The sequence below is a fragment of the Nannizzia gypsea genome, genomic scaffold, assembly GCF_000150975.2.
Source record: "Nannizzia gypsea CBS 118893 supercont1.2 genomic scaffold, whole genome shotgun sequence".
NCBI lineage: Eukaryota > Fungi > Ascomycota > Eurotiomycetes > Onygenales > Arthrodermataceae > Nannizzia > Nannizzia gypsea.
The window spans coordinates 3,347,533-3,365,647 of record NW_003345200.1 but is presented as its reverse complement, the minus strand read 5'-3'; the positions used below and the strand labels follow the sequence as shown (position 1 = coordinate 3,365,647).

The 18,115-nt window shown below is 47.3% G+C and overlaps 9 protein-coding genes across 9 annotated transcripts; 4 read left to right on the top strand and 5 right to left on the bottom strand.

Moving 5' to 3' along the window:
- Window positions 1-439: 439 nt before the first annotated feature.
- Window positions 440-1,915, top strand: MGYG_03283 (actin-2; the record flags this gene model as incomplete). The annotated part of the gene is made up of 4 exons (XM_003175714.1): window positions 440-474; window positions 553-575; window positions 645-1,006; window positions 1,064-1,915. 4 exons carry the CDS (start codon window positions 440-442, stop codon window positions 1,913-1,915), a joined length of 1,272 nt encoding a protein of 423 aa, XP_003175762.1.
- Window positions 1,916-2,401: 486 nt separating this feature from the next.
- MGYG_03282 (hypothetical protein) lies at window positions 2,402-4,189 on the bottom strand (the record flags this gene model as incomplete). Its single annotated transcript, XM_003175713.1, has 1 exon — window positions 2,402-4,189. The coding sequence occupies one exon, from the start codon at window positions 4,187-4,189 to the stop codon at window positions 2,402-2,404; it is 1,788 nt and encodes a 595-aa protein (XP_003175761.1).
- Window positions 4,190-4,821: 632 nt separating this feature from the next.
- On the top strand, window positions 4,822-6,563 carry MGYG_03281 (hypothetical protein; the record flags this gene model as incomplete). Its single annotated transcript, XM_003175712.1, has 3 exons — window positions 4,822-4,881; window positions 4,940-5,996; window positions 6,064-6,563. The coding sequence occupies 3 exons, from the start codon at window positions 4,822-4,824 to the stop codon at window positions 6,561-6,563; spliced, it is 1,617 nt and encodes a 538-aa protein (XP_003175760.1).
- A 215-nt stretch (window positions 6,564-6,778) lies between these two features.
- MGYG_03280 (hypothetical protein) lies at window positions 6,779-7,456 on the bottom strand (the record flags this gene model as incomplete). The annotated part of the gene is made up of 1 exon (XM_003175711.1): window positions 6,779-7,456. One exon carries the CDS (start codon window positions 7,454-7,456, stop codon window positions 6,779-6,781), a length of 678 nt encoding a protein of 225 aa, XP_003175759.1.
- Window positions 7,457-7,896: 440 nt separating this feature from the next.
- Window positions 7,897-9,200, top strand: MGYG_03279 (mitochondrial 37S ribosomal protein MRPS5; the record flags this gene model as incomplete). The annotated part of the gene is made up of 2 exons (XM_003175710.1): window positions 7,897-8,899; window positions 8,983-9,200. The coding sequence occupies 2 exons, from the start codon at window positions 7,897-7,899 to the stop codon at window positions 9,198-9,200; spliced, it is 1,221 nt and encodes a 406-aa protein (XP_003175758.1).
- A 306-nt stretch (window positions 9,201-9,506) lies between these two features.
- Window positions 9,507-9,871, bottom strand: MGYG_03278 (hypothetical protein; the record flags this gene model as incomplete). Its single annotated transcript, XM_003175709.1, has 2 exons — window positions 9,507-9,686; window positions 9,749-9,871. 2 exons carry the CDS (start codon window positions 9,869-9,871, stop codon window positions 9,507-9,509), a joined length of 303 nt encoding a protein of 100 aa, XP_003175757.1.
- A 1,052-nt stretch (window positions 9,872-10,923) lies between these two features.
- Window positions 10,924-13,153, top strand: MGYG_03277 (AGC protein kinase; the record flags this gene model as incomplete). The annotated part of the gene is made up of 4 exons (XM_003175708.1): window positions 10,924-11,860; window positions 11,916-12,089; window positions 12,143-12,707; window positions 12,772-13,153. The coding sequence occupies 4 exons, from the start codon at window positions 10,924-10,926 to the stop codon at window positions 13,151-13,153; spliced, it is 2,058 nt and encodes a 685-aa protein (XP_003175756.1).
- Window positions 13,154-13,868: 715 nt separating this feature from the next.
- MGYG_03276 (hypothetical protein) lies at window positions 13,869-14,282 on the bottom strand (the record flags this gene model as incomplete). The annotated part of the gene is made up of 1 exon (XM_003175707.1): window positions 13,869-14,282. One exon carries the CDS (start codon window positions 14,280-14,282, stop codon window positions 13,869-13,871), a length of 414 nt encoding a protein of 137 aa, XP_003175755.1.
- Window positions 14,283-15,554: 1,272 nt separating this feature from the next.
- On the bottom strand, window positions 15,555-17,496 carry MGYG_03275 (drug resistance protein; the record flags this gene model as incomplete). The annotated part of the gene is made up of 3 exons (XM_003175706.1): window positions 15,555-16,194; window positions 16,253-17,070; window positions 17,137-17,496. 3 exons carry the CDS (start codon window positions 17,494-17,496, stop codon window positions 15,555-15,557), a joined length of 1,818 nt encoding a protein of 605 aa, XP_003175754.1.
- Between the last annotated feature and the right edge of the window lie 619 nt (window positions 17,497-18,115).

Below are 18,115 nucleotides of genomic sequence, written 5' to 3'. Positions count from 1 at the left end.
AGGATTTCTGGCTCCTCCGGTGGTATCAAGGGAGAACTCCTTAGGGACTCTCAGCATCCAATGACCGGCTTCTCCCTGGGCCTCTCGACCCCTTTATCCTCGTTCCAACAGCCATATATCTAGGGACGAAGAAGATAAATCTCGGCTTTTGATGTTTGACGTTGAAAAAGAGTCGAAGTAGCAAAAAGGCACATGATATCAAGTCTTGGCGCCTCTCACCCTCCACCTTGACGATGAACTCACTAAGTTAACTGCAACGCTCCAACACTCCAACACGGACAGGCTGCAACATAGTACTGCACGGCATAGCGGCCAGTGTTCCCAGGTTCGCCTGCAGACAAGCTCAGTTTACATAGTCTATACTTGTTTCTTCTCGACATTTGATTGAATCTCTTTACTTTGCTGTTGCCTCGACTGTCACGTCACCACGGTAATAAACATGGCAGCACAAACACCAGCCGTTGTCATGGACAAGTAAGTACAGAGGAGATCGTATTGAAACTACGATAGTTTGACTCTAATGTAAATTGGCTAACTCTTTTCTACGTGTAGTGGCACAGGCTACTCCAAGCTCGGTGAGCAGTAGATCTCCATCGGTGTATACCCCTCCCAGCAGCTAACTCGTAGCTCTCCCTACCAATTAGGATTCGCCGGCAACGACTCTCCGTCCTTCGTCTTTCCTACCGCCATAGCTACAAAATCTGGTGCAGGAGCTGCCCCTGGGGCTGGCGCCGGTCGGCCGCCAGTCGCAAACAAGCCCTCCTTCTTGACCGGCGGCGCGGGGCCATCTTCTTCGCTCGCCTCAAAGCGTGGAACGGAGGACTTGGACTACTTCATTGGAGATGAAGCCCTTACCGCAAGTTCTGGCCCAGGCTACGGCATCCATTATCCCATCAGACATGGGCAGATTGAAAATTGGGACCATATGGAGAGATTCTGGTCCAACTCCATCTTCAAGTACCTCAGGGTCGAGCCGGAGGAACACTACTTCCTATTAACAGAGCCCGTAATACTTCCCCGCCTTCAATTCATATATCTATACCTGCTAATTGTCGTAAACTAGCCATTGAACCCGCCGGAGAACCGAGAAAACACCGCCGAAATCTTCTTCGAATCGTTTAACTGTGCGGGTCTATATATTGCAGTTCAAGCTGTCCTTGCCCTGGCAGCTTCCTGGACGTCTTCGAAGGTTACAGACAGATCACTCACAGGTACTGTTATTGACTCTGGTGACGGTGTCACACACGTTATTCCTGTTGCCGAGGGATACGTTATTGGTTCTTCTATAAAGAGCATCCCAATCGCCGGTCGCGATATCACCTACTTCGTTCAGAACCTCTTGCGAGATCGACACGAACCAGACAGCTCGCTGAAAACTGCAGAGAAGATCAAGGAGGAATACTGCTATGTTTGCCCAGATATTGTCAAGGAATTTGCTCGGTACGATAGGGAGCCAGACCGATTCCTCAAGCACACTGTCACATCTCCCAACGGAAGGACTGTTTCCATAGACGTTGGTTACGAACGATTTTTGGCTCCAGAGATTTTCTTCAACCCCGAGATTTACTCCTCCGATTTCCTCACACCACTACCCACTGTTGTCGATGGTGTTATTCAGTCTTCTCCTATTGATGTTCGACGTGGACTCTACAAGAATATCGTGCTGTCTGGCGGTTCTACTCTTTACAAGGATTTTGGCCGTCGGTTGCAACGTGACATTAGGCATTTGGTAGATGCCAGAATCCGTGCTTCTGAAGCCCGCAGCGGAGGAGCAAGGAGTGGTGGTTTGGAAGTCCAAGTTATTACTCATAAGAGACAACGTCACGGTCCATGGTTCGGTGGAAGTTTGCTTGGACAAACTCCTGAATTCCGCAGCTACTGTCACACTAAGGCAAGTATTCTCTCATCCAATTAATCAACCTCCAGTTACTAATCCATTTCAATTAGGCCGAATATGACGAAATTGGTCCGTCCATAGTAAGGCGATTCGCACTGCTTGGAGGCCCTGGAGGTGCTTAAGGAACTACCTAGTACTTCGCCTTCAAAAAAAAACAATACCATGCCCCAACTATAATGCTCTTGCTATGTCGCAACGAATTTATGCATGCGATGGCGAGTATACTTCTCTAGATTTTCCAATGTATCCATTTACGAGACACGTTCTTTTCCTCTTGTAAATAAATATTTTAAACACAGGGGAACTCCAAAACATGGCAGGGCTATAAAAGAAATGCTCATTCAAATGCTCGGTCAAATGCTTATGATATACAAAACCCAGAACAAGGGTTGGGTATCACTGAACTTTTTCTATAGTACAATACCGTGCCTATTCAAACTTAGACGGATAATGCGCTCGTTCAAACTTTACATCATGTATGCAAGTGATCATATAGAGGTCACATTACTCCTGTTTACCCTCGATGACCTTTGTTAAAACAGCCACACTCTCAACATGGCTTGTCTGCGGGAAGAAATCAAACCCGCGAATACTCTCAATGTCATACCGGACTCCATTCTTTCCTTCGACCAGGACGCCAACATCCCGGGCTTGGGTATGAACGTTGCAGCTAACATACAATACCCTCGTCGGGCCATATGCAAGTAGCTGGTTCAAGAAATTCGTATCACATCCCTTGCGTGGAGGATCGATGACAAGTAAGGTCTGGTCAGCCGGGTATGGAACATCTTTAAATAAAGCTGCAGCATCAGCAGCTGCAAAACCAGTGTTAGGAACTTTGCTCAGTTTGGCGTTTTCGCGAGCACATTTGATGCTAGATGCAGCAACATCGATGCCTAGAGATGAGCGGAAAGTGCCTGAGAGAACGATGGTGAACAGTCCTGAGCCACAGTATGCGTCTAGGAGGTACTTCAATTTCGGGCTAGATTTGGCTGCCGCTGCAGTGGGCTCGGCAGGAGTGGCATCCGGTTTCAGTTCGGGATGTAAAGCATTATCTCGAACATATCCTGTAAACGCCGGTAAAATGGAATTGTTGTTCTGGAAAAATGTCCCAGCAACATTGTGGAATTGATAATCCTCCACGTATTCAACTGAAATGCCATTTTGATCGGTGATATACGTCTTCTCCTCAACATAGTCGGGGAATGTCGTCCGTATCACTTTATCATCCGAAGTCAGAGCCTCGTTTTCCGCATTCCTCTCTATCCGCTTCGTACTCTCCCGAACCAACAGCGTACCACCGTAAGGGTATTGCTGTAGGTTTTCCGCAACCCTCTTTCTCTCATTCTTCAAACCGTTCCTGACAATGTCTGTTCCAAGTGGGCAGTCTTCAATATCCATGACCTTGCGGCGGCCTTTCATCATAAATCCAATAGGAGGGATATCTGGAGCGTCACTGCCATGCTCTTGTTTCCGGTTGCGAGCAGGCTGAGTGAAATGAGGAGTTAACTTGGTCCGGTATCCATATTGCATGGGGGAGCCCATCGTATCTCCAATAGCAGGTATAAGCTCTGGTAATATCCCAGAGAAGTTGGCATATGCTTTTTCTATTATCCGCTTCTTATGCTGCAATTGGTCTTTATACGGTATCATCTGTAGCTGACATCCGGAGCATTTGCCGAAATACTGGCATTTTATAAGGGTGTCATCGCGTTGTTCAGAGGGCTTCAAAATCTCCACGAGATCTGTCAAGCTGTAGGACTTGGATCTGATTGTCTTGTATATTCTGACCCGTGCTGTCTCTCCAGGAAGTGCAAATGGTACGACATAGACGTGATCACCGTTTGGCGATAATGCAAGGCCTTCTCCGGTTGATGACATCTCAGACACAGTTACATCCGTCTCTGGGAATGGAGAATCCTTTTTGCCTTCATGGACAACGGATACACTGGTTTCAGTGGCTGCTTGCTTTTCGCCATTCTCTTCTGAACTCCGCCTGTTTTTCTCTAGTAAATTCTTCACGTCCAATTCCACTACTTCATCCGCGCCGCCTTCCGCTTTTGATTTCTCCTTGCCCTTTTGTTTCTTTCTTTGCGGTTGTCTTCCCCCACCTCCTTTATGTTGTTGCGCCTTGCCCTCTCTCGGCATATCGAACCCTCCAACTATCTTTATGGCACGCTGAACTGTCGAGTAACGATGAACCGAAGGTGCGATCAATTGAGTCGCAGGAACCCGTAGTGCTAGAAATCTCGAGAATGAGGCAATGCGCACAACTCGTGGCCTCAAAAACATCCCCGGAGAATGGATATTCAAAGAATGCTTGTGAAAGAATTGGTTTGCGCAAAAGGCATCATGGATTTTACTTTTGACTTTGATCAATTTCACTTTTCAACTCTCTTTATGGAGCATCGCAACCACCAACCAACAAGTTGAGATTAGTAAAGTTTTATCACGTGACCTAATTTTTTCTATTCTTGATAAGCAGCAGATCAATTTGTGTAACTGCACAATCTTAGCCCCAAGTTCCGCCCTTAGCTCACTGTCTACTTCGTACTGCGATTGTCGTACTTGTCACGCAGGGTTTACCTAGGGACGTTACCCCTTTGCCATCCACGCGTTAGCCTACCTGGCCTTTTTCCTCGTAATACCCTGTATATATACGTTATATCTTTCTTGTTATAGCTCTGAGAGGGAAAAATATCAAGATGAAATAGCTGCTGACATCGAAATAAACATGTCTTCGGTTGATAGCTGGATAACCACCAGCTACGAAGCCCAGATCCCCGTTATCAAAATCATTCGTTACCCAGCTATCAGATTTCAACCGTCAACCATATCCATTCCATGAATAAATCTCTGGCAAGCTATCTCCCCGAGGTACAACAAGCCCTCCAAGATGTGTATTCAGAACCAATTATACGGAAATGTGGGGTGTTGACTTGGCTAAGGGAGACAAGAACCTCGTCGAAGCCATAATTTTGAAAGTGAGTAAAGCAAATGTATATGATTAATCATTCGGTAGCTTTGACTGATTACGCATAGTTCCTTACCAAAGCATCTGCTCTCCGAGCGTTCCTCGCGGAGAGGACATGTATTTCCATCAAGGACACTCTGCGCTGGAGGAAAATGTGCAAACCATACCCTTTCCCTTTCCGGACAATGCCAGAGTTATCAAGTTTCGTGCATATAACCCAGCTTAACGGCCATCACATCTTGTGGATCAAACTTGACGAAAAAGCACTTAAGGGATACGGGCTCTTATTCGAATGTTTGAGATATTCAGGAAGCATAGCAAATATTATCATAGGGCTTCTGGAAAGTCTGATGGTCGTTTTGCTTCAGAATCATTCTCTATCCCCTGACTTGACGGCTGCGTTTGTTGTTGATTGTCGTCCGTCCCACACGCGACCTCTCGAGCGAGCCAAGCTCGATAGCTTTATCTTCAACGTGCGAGCTGCTTTAAGATCATTTCAAGATCAGGCACAGTACTACCCAAAAATACTATCCCGGATTTACATTATCAACCCGTTCATAGCAAACTTTTATGCACTGAAATTGCCTGAAGATGTCTTACGGAAAATTACCATACTTCAGGAGAGACATGAATTGGCCAAATACCTGGGAGACGAAATCCCTATTCAATACGGGGGCAGCGGTAATTCATTGCATGAAATCGACTGTCTCTCAAACCAAAAACATGTGGACGACAATTCTTTAGAGCATACCGATCGAGGTATAACTCCCCAGCCCAATATCTCCGCTCACTCCAGGGAAGAACCGAAACTCAATCCTCCAGAACCTGAAGGTATACAAACACATTTCAGTTACTCAAAGATCATTGGATTTCCTACTACAATGCTGGATCCAAAGGATTTGGATGACTGGCCCGAACTTTGTCCTGGAAAGGGAGGCGCAAGAGTAGTTCACATTGATTCCGGGATGCTAGTCAAATATGGCTATGGAGTTCGGCTAGCGGAAGCAGAGGCAATGCATTTAGTCTCTGCTTCTACAACGGTGGCTGTACCGCGCCTTATCAGTGCATACATTTTTGATGATATATGTTACGTCATTATGTCTTTTGAAGAAGGGAAGCTATTGAGTTCTTTTTTGGATACATGCGAGTGAGGAGAATCGTGAGAAGGTCATCTCTAATTTGAGAGATGCAGTAAGCCCGTTACGCGAGATAAAAGGCAGTTATATCGGAGGGATGGGCCACACCACATGCAGAGACCCAATTTTCGATGCCTGGTGGGGTGATAAGCGAATTGAATATGGCCCGTTTGAGTCTGAAGCGTCCTTCAACGAAGGGATTATTCAAGCTATGCGAAACAGATTTCCACCCAACTCTCGGCCAGTTGATCGAGAATCACCCCGTTACGTTTCGGAATATATCAATCACCAGACAGTGCGGAGCCTGAGGGGCCATGAGATAGTTTTTACCCATGGTGACTTACGCCCGGATAACATCATTGTCAAGCCAGATTGCAGTGTAGTTACCATCGATTGGGGCCTTTCTGGCTATCGACCTGAATACTGGGAATACTTCCGCGCTATAGTTACAATCCCCATCAAGGAATCTTGGGACTTGGTCACGGAAAAATATATACCACCTTATTATATTGAGGCTGCAATCATGAGACGAATTTCCGGAATTATGTGGAATTAATATTTGAATTATAGGTTGATCAGCTTGATCAAATATTCTCTGGCCATACTGAGTCCTTCAAGGCATATCTTGAGATAGTCCGCTAAGTCACACTTCCACTGAGCATTGGGAATTCCTGGCCAAAATATCTACAACAAAATATACCAGTCACAGAACATAAGAGTATCGCCAAGTTGAAGGTGGCTAAGATATTTGGCGATCAATCAGTCTTATTCTTAGCCTCTTGTCTGGCTAAAGAAGGGACTGGACACATAGAGCCGATGGGGATCGTCATCAGGAACTAACGGACCAGAGCCAACTTTGTTACCGATTAGTGACTCCAATTTCTCTTGTATGATAGGACTCTGAGCCAGTTTCCCGATATTTCTCCTCTCCACATCTGAATACCTAGCATCCGGGATGCCATCGAATGGGATTAGCCCCGGTCCATCAATCCACTGTTTTCCATCATCTTCACAACGCTTCTTCATTTGATCTGAGGTCAAGTTTATCATGTTTCTCCAATAATCTCCCTCTCCGTCTGGAAGAATACCGTGCTTCTCCAGTTCCTGCACTGCATCCGCGAGCCAATCCTGACAATTGCCCACGCCCACTTCCGGGATATTGGTAGAGTCAAGGCCAAATTTGTCAAGGATTTCAATGACAGTCTGCTTCTTTGAGGTGGATACTTGGACTAATTCACATCGACCGCGCAAAACGGAGTCCTCCAGAGGCTGAGTTCGAGGGTCATAGATGTACATGTCGTCCTGGGGACAACGGATATGATGCATTTCACAGATATCAGAGCCCAATTCATACACGGCAAGACCAACGTGGCAAGGCCTATCGCCGAGGGAACGGTCTCCCCGCCCATAGATGTTTGCAGAAATTCCGTGTGTTTTAGGTACCTCCATGTTGACTAGATAGTTTATATCTCGTTTGTGTGATCATTTAGGTGGAATCTAGAAGTAAATAACTGAACTTTGACCGTTAGTAGTAAATATTATTTACTGTCTACGGTAGTTAATGGAAGACTAGAATATATATACAATCTATACTCCGTACCGCAAGGCAACTGCGTTAATACAGCCATCTTGGCCAAACGGTGGTGCCTAGAGTGCAAGAGGCCGCAAATTAGATAAGCATATGTTTACTAAGCCGGGATAACTATATTCCTATATTATGTAATAAATCTTATTTGAGCTTCAGAAGAAATTCTTTCAATCTTTGAATTCAATTGACCACGCGATTGAAGGGACGAACGGCCTCCAATTCTACGGCCAGGGCGCATTGTGCATCGAATCGACAACCGGCCTCGATGCATTGACTGGTTATACGAGCTCACTCCGCCACAATGAGCGTCGCACGACCGGCAAGGTGCCTTTTTTGCACATTTTCAAAGCCAAATCTCGTTCGCTACCCTCGCCGACAATTCCACTCAACTCCTATACCGTGTGCTCCCCAAAAACCGAAGCATGAGAATATCAAAGCCTCAGACGTTGAGGGATGGCTAAAAAAACATACACCTGAAAAATCAAAGGCTTATACCGAAGCCGAAAAGGCTCACATGCAGAAAGTCTACTCGCCAGAACAGATCAAGGCAATTGAAGCTGGAGAGAAAGCTATTCCCGATAAAGATGTGGATGAGCAGTTCAACTTGAGGGATGATCCATGGGCACTTAAATATGTGGATGATTTTTCCACCATTGAGCCTGTTGTTGACCACCACATCCGCTCTCCCGTCACCAACCACGACCCCAACTCCCGCTTAAAAACCCATGATGAACTGGTAGATGACGTCGCCAATTTCATCAAGGATATGCCAGACGAACCATCGGCGTTAAGTTTACAAAAATTCTTCGAAAACGTGCGGTTGACCACCGGCAAAGCAGAGGCTGAACTCGACCCTCACAGCGCTGTTGTGCCGGATGTATTTGAACCGGGCGAAACCTTTTCCAACATCGGCCGCCATGAACCCCCTCCCCTGTTCCAGCAGGAAAAAGAGGCCAAGACTGAAGAGTCGGACTTAATGAAGAAGCTGAGAGTGATCACCGGATTGAACTCATCCGCATTGAAGCAAATAGACACTAAAGTTCTTGTCAGCCATCGAGTCGTCAACCAAACTCGTCTCGGGAAGATTCAAAAGGCCTATGTTCTTGTTGTTGCAGGTAACAAGAACGGACTTCTTGGAATTGGTGAAGGCAAATCTGAAGAAATAGGTGCTGCCAAAGAGCAAGCAGAATACCGAGCAATTCGCAGTATGAGGCCAGTCCCAAGATACGAGAGGCGGACGATATTCGGAGATGTCAAGGGAAAAGTTGCTGGAACCGAATTGGTATTGATGAATCGACCACCAGGTACGTACTTTGTAAACATTCGCCTTTCTCCCCCCCTCCTTTTTATCATTTTAGTCCTGTACTTACGATTTATTGAACATCAGGCTTTGGTCTTCGCTGCTCCCAGCGTATTTGGGAGATGGCCCGTCTTGCCGGAATCAAGGATCTGGCTGCCCGTGTTTCTCGTTCTAGAAACCCGATGAACACGGCAAAGGCTGCCTATAAGGCTCTTATGAGCCAAAAGGATCCGGAAGAGGTTGCTCAAGCCCTAGGAAAGAAGCTTGTCGACGTAAGAAAGGTTTACTACGCTGGAAAGGTCTAAGGAGTCTACCTTTTGGCCTTGGTATATCTGATGTATTACTATAGGATAGGATGAAGTGTATTTATATAATCTTAAGAGTATCATGTTCTATTTCCTGTCGATACATGTATTTTCAAGCATTGCCAGTAATCAAGCGCGCCTTTCCTGCCAAACTCCAAACTCCATTTTCCCACCAGGACGAGCGACATTACCATCCTTTCCCTTGCCGGTATACCGATATTTTCCCTCTTATGCCCCTAAAAAGCGGCAGCAGAGACCCTTCTGATGCTATCCCAGAATTTGCCATCGAGTAGACCGTGAAAACCCTTAGCTATCTCCAAGCTGACCCTCATCCCCGCCATTGTAGATCTGCTGCTGGAGCACAATGCTGTACACACTCGCCTTCAGCAAGGTATAGACGGTAGCTGTCTTCCTCTCCAGTGACCGCAAAGCATCAAGTGTATCGGATGAAGGCTGGACCGCGAGATCGTTCAGTGAAGTAGAGAGCTATACGCTGGTGTCAGTCCAAAGCAGCGCCTCCCCAAAGTCTTCACCCGAAGCAAGCGTACCTTGTTCATATTCTCAAGCAGTTTCGTGTACTCGTCCAGAACCTCTTGCTCTAACGGAGAGAGAAGCGGATTATCGCGTACGAGAGGGTTAGAGAACCCGGACTCGGGCGTTTCGTAGTCCATCTTGCAGCTGTTCGGTGGTTGAGATGGCTTGATATGGAGTCGTGTCGCTGTTCACTAGTTACCTGAACTAGGAGTTTCTACTTTGTGACCGCTAGCTATTTAACTAGTTAACGTTACTTACGTTCGGTCACCACAATAACACGTAGTGAGTAACAATATCGCTCTATTATAGTTAGTCAACTGCTATGGTTTCTTCTACTGTCTGCAGCGTTTCATCGTGACTATAAATATAAATATCAATGTGATATTCGTCGCGTCCAGGGTTGCCCAGCACTATCAAACAGCTGCCCACGGTCTGCCATAGTCGATCATTGACCATACGAAGGAAGCCGCTCAGGCAGCACCCGTAACCGCACCGTCCTCTCTCTTTCTCTCACATACACGCATCTCCCCTACCGCTGCCTCCGTCCACTGCTACCAAGTGCCATCTTGTATCGACTTTTCTCTTCGCTGCCGCTGCTGTCTTCTACGACGTCCAGATAGTGTTATGAGTAAGCAGCCGCGTCACTGGACCCAGAAGCCACCTGGGCAACCAACCTCAGCGCCAAAAAAAGTACTGCTGCGACTTGCTTGCTGACTTCCAACTTCTCCTGCGCCAGTCTCTCCTGTTTCGCGCTCTCGCTACCCCCGGCTGGCACCCTCGTTTGCTGCTGACAGATGACCAGTCGTCCATCCTTGCGCCTCCAAGTCCGTGGCCCGCTTGTTTCACCAGCGTCAATGCCAATGGTGCCGAGCCGCTGCCCCAGTACCACTCTCTAGCCGGCCTCCCTTCGTCCATCCTAGCTCACTCCCAGCCCGGAGTCCCCTCGCCCTCCCTTGACCGGACGGAAAAAGAAAAGTAGAGGACACTTTGATTCCTGGCCAATTGTCGACATTCCCGATTTCTGGCTGTTCCGGCTTTGCATCATTCAACGCTCTTCTTCTTTCGACTGGCCTGTGATTGCGGTTGGGAAGACGGACAAGCATTTATAAGCGCTCCTGCTGGTCTCAATCGGTAGCTGTCCTCTTCCGCAAGATTCACCGCTACGTCGGAAGCAAGCAGAGCCGTCGCTATGACGCAGTTATTCAACTCCTCCACTCCTACAAATCCGAATTCAGAGAAGCGGAATTTCCCCGGCATATCGCTGACGGGAAAGAAGCAGGAGAAGCATGAAAAGAATGAGAAGCATGAGAAACATGAGAAACCCGCGAATGAGTCCTCACATTTCCCTACAAAACTACGGAATTTCTTTCGAATAAACAGCTCGTCGAATACCAACTCGAACAGCCAAGGGGGCTCAGGCCATAACTCCCACCAGAACAAGAGCTCCAACCTCGCTGTACCCAAGCAAGAGTCCAAGTTTCAGTCCAGGTTTCTCCCACACATTGGCCGGAATCGGTCAACTACTGTTGCCAGTGAGGGAAACCCGCTGGACGACGATGGTGTGTCCCCGACGGCTCACGCAAATCCATACTTCGCGCATCAGGGATATCCCGCCTTGAGACATCGAAATGATGATAGCGTTCCTTCGACCCCTCCCGATACCCCTGGCATTGGCATACATATAGACGGAGCTCCTGGTGTAGAGCAGCCGACCGCAGCCAATAAAGAGGAGCTGGCGAGAAAGCTAAGGAGGGTTGCCTCTGCACCCAATGCGCAGGGCCTGTTTGTAACCGGGAAATCAGACGAACGCCCTCGGACGGCTGAGCTGGGTAAAGAGCCTTTGGTCGAGCAGCCGGGAGATACCGCGAAGCTAGGCTTCGTCGAGCAACCAGCACCGCAAAACCTCGCCGTCCCTGATGCTGATACCCTCGGTCCTATTCCAGTACCTGGCCAAACACGGAGTAACGCTGGGTATCGACGAACATATAGTTCGAATTCAATAAAAGTGCGTAATGTTGAAGTTGGTCCTGGAAGTTTTGATAAGATCAAATTGATCGGCAAGGGAGATGTGGGTAAGGTATATTTGGTCAGGGAGAAGAAGTCCCAAAGATTATACGCCATGAAAGGTATGTTCAAGTTTCCCCTTACACCTTTCCCCACCTTACTAATTTCAACTTGTAGTGTTGAGTAAAAAGGAGATGATCAAGAGGAATAAGATAAAACGTGCGCTTGCAGAACAGGAGATTCTTGCTACAAGTAATCACCCGTTCATAGTCACTCTTTATCATTCCTTCCAGTCGGAGGAACACCTCTATCTTTGCATGGAATACTGCAGTGGTGGTGAATTTTTCAGAGGTATGGCGTGGCCTCCTGTTCTTGAGCTGGAACCCAGCTAACGGAATCAACAGCCCTTCAAACGCGGCCTGGCAAATGCATCTCCGAAGATGATGCTCGGTTTTATGCCGCTGAAGTGACTGCTGCTCTCGAGTATCTTCATCTTATGGGTTTTATCTACCGTGACCTTAAGCCAGAAAGTATGGAAGCCATGTCTGCTTTTTCTTCTTCTGGAGTCGTCGCTAACATGTACCCAGACATCCTCCTTCATCAATCTGGACATATAATGTTATCAGATTTCGATCTCTCTAAACAATCCGGCCCCGGGGGTGCGCCAACCATGATCATTGGCCGCAACGGAACTTCCGCCAGCTCACTGCCAACAATTGACACCAAGTCATGTATTGCCGATTTCAGAACAAACTCTTTTGTAGGCACCGAAGAGTACATTGCACCAGAAGTCATCAAAGGAAATGGCCACACCAGTGCTGTGGACTGGTGGACATTAGGCATTCTTATCTACGAGATGCTTTACGGCACCACTCCGTTCAAGGGCAAGAACAGAAATGCAACATTTGCAAACATCCTAAGGGATGAAGTTCCGTTCCCTGAACATGCTAACGCACAGCAACTTTCCAAGTGAGTAAATTTTAGATCTCATTGCTTTTACTTCAGTCTCACGCGTTCTAACTCCGCTTTACAGTCTCTGTAAAGGGCTTATACGCAAGCTTCTTATCAAGGATGAATGCCGTCGGCTCGGCGCCCGCGCTGGTGCTTCCGACGTCAAAACTCATCCTTTCTTCAGGCCAACCCAATGGGCCTTGATCAGACACATGAAACCCCCTATGATACCCCACCAGGGTAGAGCAATCGACACTGTCAACTTTAGAAATGTCAAGGAAAGTGCTAGTGTCGATATTGGTGGTTCAAGTAACTTGACCGGTGTGCCAATGGACTCTGGGTTGGCCACGCCGTCGGGAGAAGTTGCCGATCCCTTCGAAGACTTCAACAGCGTTACCCTCCACCATGACGGCGACTATCATGATAATCACCTGGTTGATGATAGTAACATCCATAAGAGCTGATACGGCAACATCACTTATCCGCCTCTTTTTCTTATCCTGCCATATCATCATATCCTTTATTCAACGGCTACCATCACCCGGCTAGTCGAGGCCACCAGCTCCCCATGGGCTATGAATCCTCCAATGAACATTTGAATTGCGTTTTATACAAAGGTGTTTGGACCTTTTTGTTTCGCTCTGTCGCATACACCTATGCGGGTATATTCTTTCTTTCCTTTCGTGTTTCTGCAAATATACTCTCTGTCTGATAGCCCCCGAGCGTTTGACCGAGCCCTAACCACAACTACTTCCTACTGATTCCGTCATTGATGAGATGCATGTCTAAACCAAAAACCAAAAAATTGTCAGTTTGGCCCTTTCATACTTATCCCTTTTTCCTTGCTTAATTGCTTTAGCCCATGTGCGTTGTACGCGACATCTCTGGTATCGACGGGCGCAGGCGCGGTGGCGTCTTTATATTGCATTGAGTGTATCATCTATTTCTATCTTTCTTCACCTGGTGTCTTTTCTTTTCTCTCATCACTACTCTCGGATTACCTTCTCCTGGTCGAGTTACCGTGTTGTGTTCTATATATATAGCATAAGCATACCCTATATGCAGGGTGGCAGGGCGGATGTAAATCGTCAATTGTTATTGAAATATAACCACCCGTCCGTCTAGATGATCAACAACTGTAGTCCCTGATGTCAACCTAGACAAATATTAACAGCTCTCTTAAGCCGTCTTTGCTTTATCACCATCCAAAACACCCAAAGTCAACATTCCCACAACCATAACAACAGGAGCATATCCCCAATGATTCCACTCTCCAGCACCATTAAGTGCACAAATAGCACCGTCCGCAAAGGCTACGGCGCTCACTCCAAGCAAGATCCACCCCAATGCCTTTCGCGCGCCGGTGTACGCAGCTGCGTAAATGGCCACACCCATAAACACATCCCTCACTCCGTAGACGGCCATCATGCTGTTAAACAGCGTCTTCTCTGGGCCGTCGACGGTGGGAGGAGCGAGCTCGAAGAATGACACGCCGTGTTCGGGACGCAGTATCGCATTGATACCAAACCCAATGCACATTGCCCCGAAGAGATTGGCGACGATAAAGACCGGTAATGAGTTGGAGATGGCCATGGTATCAATATCTTGTTGGTTAGTGATGTTGCTGGTTAGTTAAACGGTCTTATACTGGCTGGCGTTTGACTCGACATGGTTAACTAGTTACCTGGCAGTGAATCAGCTATTGATGAAATGCACGACAGGTAGTTGTTAACTAGACTCGTTATAAACGCTCGAAGGAAAGTTGAAGAGAAATGAGAAAATGGTTTAAATAGTTTGAGTATCCTTTCAACAAAGAGAGAGCTGCCTCTTATAAGGTGAACAGCAACTAGGCAGCAACAGCACTCGAACTATGCACCGAATCCTTCGTGCATGCATATCTTCCTTCAGAGCTCACTAAACTGGCAAACTAGCAGGAAGATCCCTGGAAGTAATTAGCGGCGGAAAGTCTGGACCAGGGGTTCCATCCATCCATATCACCAAAATACATCTCATAATAACCTACTCCTTAACTGGCATCAGGTAGTTGGTTAGTGAAACAAGGAGAATTCCAGCTACATAAATACCGAAGAAAGCAACGACAAATCCTCTTCCCCCTTGCAGCAATACGAGGGATTCCATGCTATTTAATATCCGCGGATATTGTTGATATTGTGAATGTCCTGCTGGCTACGATTGCAGCAGTATCGTTACACTGTCGCTGCCATGCGAGCACTGGAATACTGCAACTACCGGGTACGGAGTACTATCATAGAGATCGATAAGTGTAGACGGTTAAAGATGAAGAAAATTATTACCCTCGCAACGAAGAACGTAGGTGGAGTATGTACAAGTTTGGACAGATCTATGGCTGGAGACCGAATGCTGTCACGGTTGGTCGGGTTTCCAACTCTTGGACAAATTTTGAATAGCTCTTCATGTACTCCGTACGGAGTACTATTCAGCCTTCCCCATAACTAATGCTTCGAACGCAATGTTTCACAGAAACGAAGAGATGTAGCAATAAGTAGCTACCGCAGTGAATTGTGTGCTGATAAATAACGCTAGATTCTTGTGCGACTATACAAATGCTAGGTGTAGGTATCATAACTTTTTTTGTCGCTATTCTCCTAAACAAGATTTCACTAACGCTGTGGCTATATACTAAATGTTGAGGTCGTTTCGACGGATCGTAAATGGTAGGAAAGCATATATCTGCTGCTCCGGTCGCGACAATATGGTGGCTCCTTGGAAGCGGCTCTAGGAGCGAAATGTGGATATTCCAAGGCCACTTGAACAAGTAGAGCCTAGGATTAGGGTAGATATCAATCATACAAGGGAGAGGATAACCAAAACCCTGCTTTGATGTTATGACGAGGCCAAATTGTCATGTCGAGGCGCGGTAGGAGGATTCTCTCCTATGCCTTGAGGAGGTGCCTCCAGATATTGTGATTGTCTCTGACTTAACTCATGCTGCCTCTTCTTTTCGTCGACTGTCAAGTCGCTCGCTGCTGGATTTACTCTGACAAAGAGCACAATAATCAGTAGTGCGACGCTCGCACATGCAGTATTGAACCAGAAGACGACACGGTAACTCTGCTTCCTCCCTTGGTCCAGGGTGGCTACCTGAGCAACGTCCGCGAACCCAAGCAGTACCGCAATACTCAAGAACAGGACAGAGTTTATCAGAGCACCAGCTAGACCTTGGCGGTGCTTTGGCTGACTTGTGGTGATGAAGATGTTTGTGATGTTGAATGTGACGTCAATACCAAGGGTGGCGCCAATCATCGCTGGGAAAGCATACGCCCAGTAGCTTGCACCATCGGGCATTATTGCGAAAAGGAGGCCCGCCATTATCCAGCCTATTCCGGAGATAATAAGGAGAACGGTTCCAGAGACCAGGTGTAGACAGATTCCGACCATGATGGGGAAAGCAAAACCTCCCACTACCATCGGAGTACACCAGGCGACAACTTGTAAAGATGTGGCACCCATGATGTGAACCATACTAGGAATAACGTTAGCGGGGTATTGAATGGTGTTAGGTAGAGATGATGAACACTTACTATAGAGTACCATAGAGTAGGAATACTCCAAGACACCCATAAAAGAAGAGCAGTGCCAGCACCATCGCCTTCATATACGGTGCATCGAACAAATCGAATGGCAGCAAGGGCGACTCTGCAACCCACCCTTCAACATAAAAAGCACCAGCCAAGAAGAGACATCCGAGGACGAAAGAGACGTAGACATAGGGTGTCTTCCATCCATGAGAGGCATGTGCGCTATCTGTAACCGCAAAGACAAATAGGGTGAGGCCGACTACGATAAGAACCGAACCCAAATAGTCCATCTTGACTCCCTGATTGCGTCTTTCAGCTGCATCCGAGGGTATGAAGAAAAATGAGCTGGCGGTAGTAATAGCAGCGAGGATGGCGCCGATGCGGAAATACCACTGCCATGCAAGATACTGCGCAGCCAGTCCCGAACAGAAGATACCAATGAAGAATCCAAATACAGCACAGGTTCCGTACAGACTGAAGACTAGGTTCTTTCGTGGCCCTGGACGATACACGATTGATAACAGCATCATTCCCGATGGTAGATATGCTGCAGGACCAAGGCCTTGCAGAGCTCGGCATAGAATGAGCATGATACGGTTGTTGGAGAAGCTGGCGATGACTGACCATATGCACAGCCATCCCATGCCACCGACGTACATGTAGTAGCCACCGATCATGTCTGCCAAGCGGCCAGAGATGAGAAGGGTAGAGGACACGACGAGCGGAAAGGCACTGGCCGGCCAGACGGCAGAGGCATCTGGGATATCAAATTCATCCACCAGCCTGGGTATTATGACGTTGAATCCAGAAATGAAATACTCCTTTTTTTGGTGTGTTGTCAGTATAGTTCATGTTTATCGGTTAGGGAAGATAAGGTATGGTCGTACCGTCAAAACTTGGGACATTACGATAGAGAAACAAAAGGCAGCCTCAGAAGCAAAGTTCCTAAATACTGGCGGCCGTTGCCTCCCTAGCCGCTCTATATCGGCATCCGGGTCAACTGCGCCTTCGGCATCATACTCCATAGAAGATGCTGGAGCTTGCTGTGTGCATGCTGACGATGTCCGGCGCAGAGACGACGCAGGAACTGAAAGGGCTCGATGTCCATGCTCCGTCTCTTCTCCATTGTTTGTATGTAGATGTGGCTGTTGTTCCTGGCTCGTGTGCGCCTGCGCCTCGTTAGACGGTACATCCAGGTCCGTCTTCCGCCAGAACCGCCAGCGTCTGCTACCCGACACCAGGCCCATGGTGGCTTTCTCGCCCGCCCACAGTAACCTGTACTATTTGACCGGTAGAGGTATAGCTATAGACGAGCAGTACACAGCGCACCAAAGTAAAATAGCTCGTATTATAAGCCCATCTGGAAAAAGCCTCCCTTCTCTCTCAAAGCATGTCCAGGCCAGAGTAACGAGACGATTATGAGGAGGGAGTTACAACATGTCCAGGCACAGAGTACTCTTTTATCGGGGTAACAACTGCTGCATCGCTGTTGCAGCTATAACCCAAAGGGGTAAGTATACACGGGATATACAATACCCTGACAGGAAAACGCCTGGGCTAGAAAGAGATACTTATAGCATGCCAACATATAAATATATATAATATAAATAGCCTTCTTGCCCGGGTTTTTTCGTCTCGGACAAAAAAGTAGCGTGTAAAAGAAGAAGAAACCCCCTCTTAATCATTGCTTAAGAGACGCGGAAAAGGCTAAGAAATGCGGAACACCCCCAGGGCCCTCGCGGCGAATAGGCCGGCTCTTTTTCAAAAGAAAAGAGCCTTTCCAGGGACACGCTTGAGCGTAAAATACGAAACGTGGTCGGTAAGAGAGCCGACATCGAATGTCATTCTCCGCCTTGCGGTGGCCTT